At 62.7% G+C, this 2,244-nt stretch overlaps 1 protein-coding gene across 1 annotated transcript; it reads right to left on the bottom strand.

Annotated features, from left to right (window-relative positions):
* Positions 1–29: 29 nt before the first annotated feature.
* LOC113981337 (putative tenascin-XA) lies at positions 30–1,842 on the bottom strand (the record flags this gene model as incomplete). The annotated part of the gene is made up of 3 exons (XM_027708685.1): positions 1,125–1,842; positions 611–700; positions 30–361 (listed from the first exon to the last, which is right to left on the bottom strand). Coding segments are annotated over exons 2-3 (381 nt in total), but the record flags the coding sequence as incomplete, so codon positions are not given.
* Between the last annotated feature and the right edge of the window lie 402 nt (positions 1,843–2,244).

Below are 2,244 nucleotides of genomic sequence, written 5' to 3'. Positions count from 1 at the left end.
GAGATGGGATCCCGTGATCCCTCCATCACCTGATCCATCCATCCATTCCTCTCACTTTCCCACTCACCTGTGGTGATGTCAATGGAGACGTGGTCCATCCTCTTCCCACCCCGCAGCCCGTAGAGGTGGAAGCGGTACCGGCGGGACGGGGACAGCCCCGGCACCGTCACCGAGCGGGACCCGCCATCGATGGGCAGGGCCTGGGGCTGGCCCTGGGCATCCCGGTACTGCAGTGTGAAGGAGTCAAAGGGGCCCTCGGGGACGCTCCACTGCAGCCCCACAGAGCTGGGGGTGACACTGGTGACAGTGAGGTCATCCAGGACTGGCGTGGATGGGGGCGGCTCTTTTGCCTCGGCTGCAACTGCAATGGAGTGGGGACGGTGTGGGCATGGACATCTGAGTGTCCATCCACATGTCCATCCGTCATCCATCAATCATCCATCTCTCCAGCCCTCCCATCACCTTTCCCCCCATATCCTTCCCTCTCTCCATCCGTCCCCTCTTCCTTTCATGTCTCCATCCATCATCCATCTCTCCATCCTTCTATCCATCCATCCTTCAGCCAACATCCACCCATCCCTCCATCCCATCTCCCACCCTCCGTCAGTACCTGTTTTCTCCACGTCCCTCCATGGCTCCATCAGCTCTATCCCATCCATGTCCCCCCACTGCAGCACCAGCTCCTGATTCCCACCCTCCCCTGCCCCCAGAACAGGCGTTACACGACTTCTCTTCTGTCCCATCTCCTTCATCTCCCTCCCCAGGATGTTCCTCCCCTGTCCCCCCCATTCTCTTTTCAGATGTCCCTTCCTCCCTGATCCCCCCATCCCCCCTGTGCCACTCCTCCGTGATGTCCCCTTCCCCCATCCCCTTCATCCCTCAGCCGCCCTCCTCCCTGGAACTTCCCTTCCCCATTCCCCTTCTTTCCCCCCTTCCCCTCCCCTGGACATCTCTCCTGCCATCCTCTGACCGCTCACTGGGATGTCCCTTTCTCCCCATCCCCCCCCTTCTGCCCCCGTCCCCTCCCTGTCCCCCCTATCCCTGAGGTGTCCCTTCCCCCCATCCCCTTCCCCAGGACATTCCTTCCCAATGTTCCCCCGTCCTGTTCCCAGCGTGTCACCCACCTGTGGTCCCCAGGAGGGTTCCATCCCCTCGGGGTTTGGAGGGCGGTCCCTGGCCCTTCCCCAGGGCCACGTGCCGGCGCAGGACATATTCCAGGATGGCACGAGCCACTGCCGGCACCGTCTGGTTGCCCCGGAGTGGGAAGTTGGTGGCCCGAAGGTGGCTCTCGAGGCGCTGGAGCAGGGACCCACTGTACGGGGAGAGCCGAGCCACCAGTTCCTGCAGGGAGGGGATACCCGGGGACAGCGGGGACCATGGGGACAGCTGGGACCACGGGGATTCTGGGAACTCTGAAGATAATGGGGACTTTGGGGGCACTGGAGACCCCAGGGACTGTGGGGTTGCAGGTGACCTTGGGGATACTGGGGTCACTGGTGACTCTGGGAAGCTCGGGGGTTCTGGGGATGCTGGCCACACTGGGAAATCTGGTGACACTGGAGACCTTGGGAATTCTGGAGACACTAGTGACCCCGGAGATTCTGGGGATGCTGGTGACTCTGGAGATTCTGGTGACACTGGTGATCTTGGGGGCGCCGGGGATCCCAGGGACCCTCGACCTACGGGGGACGCTGGAACCCGGGGGGATGCTGGTGACCCCAAAGACCCATGTGACCCCAAGGACACATCTGGTGATGCAGGCGATGCTGGTGACCCTGGGGACCCCAGTGACCCTGGGGACCCTCGGGCTGACGGTGCCACTGCTGGGGACCCCAGGGAGCCCTGAGGAGACCCTGGGGACCCCTCGTGGGGGGGCACAACCGGGACAAGTGCTGTGGAGCAAAGGGGACTGGGGTCACTGACCTGTCCCAAGAGTCCCCACTGGGGACACCCCTGCCCCAGCCCTGTCCCAGTCCCCATTCCCAACGCTGTCCCCATCCCTGGGCCATCCCCCTCCCTGTCCCCATCTCCATGCTCTCCCTATGTGTGTCCCTAACCCTGTCCCCATCCCTGTCCCCATGTTCATGCTATTCCCACACTGTCCCTAAACCCATGATTATGCCATCACTGTCCCCCCTCCTGTGCCATCCCTATGCCACTATTGTCCCCAACCCTGTGTCATCCCTGTCCCTGTGCCATTCCCATCCTTGTCCCCATCACTCTGCCACCCCTGTCCCCATGTCC

The sequence above is a fragment of the Neopelma chrysocephalum genome, unplaced genomic scaffold (genome assembly GCF_003984885.1).
Source record: "Neopelma chrysocephalum unplaced genomic scaffold, ASM398488v2 Primary Assembly neopelma1_96470, whole genome shotgun sequence".
Lineage (NCBI taxonomy): Eukaryota > Metazoa > Chordata > Aves > Passeriformes > Pipridae > Neopelma > Neopelma chrysocephalum.
Note: the sequence above shows the minus strand (reverse complement) of the source record. Positions and strands in the feature narration are given on the sequence as shown.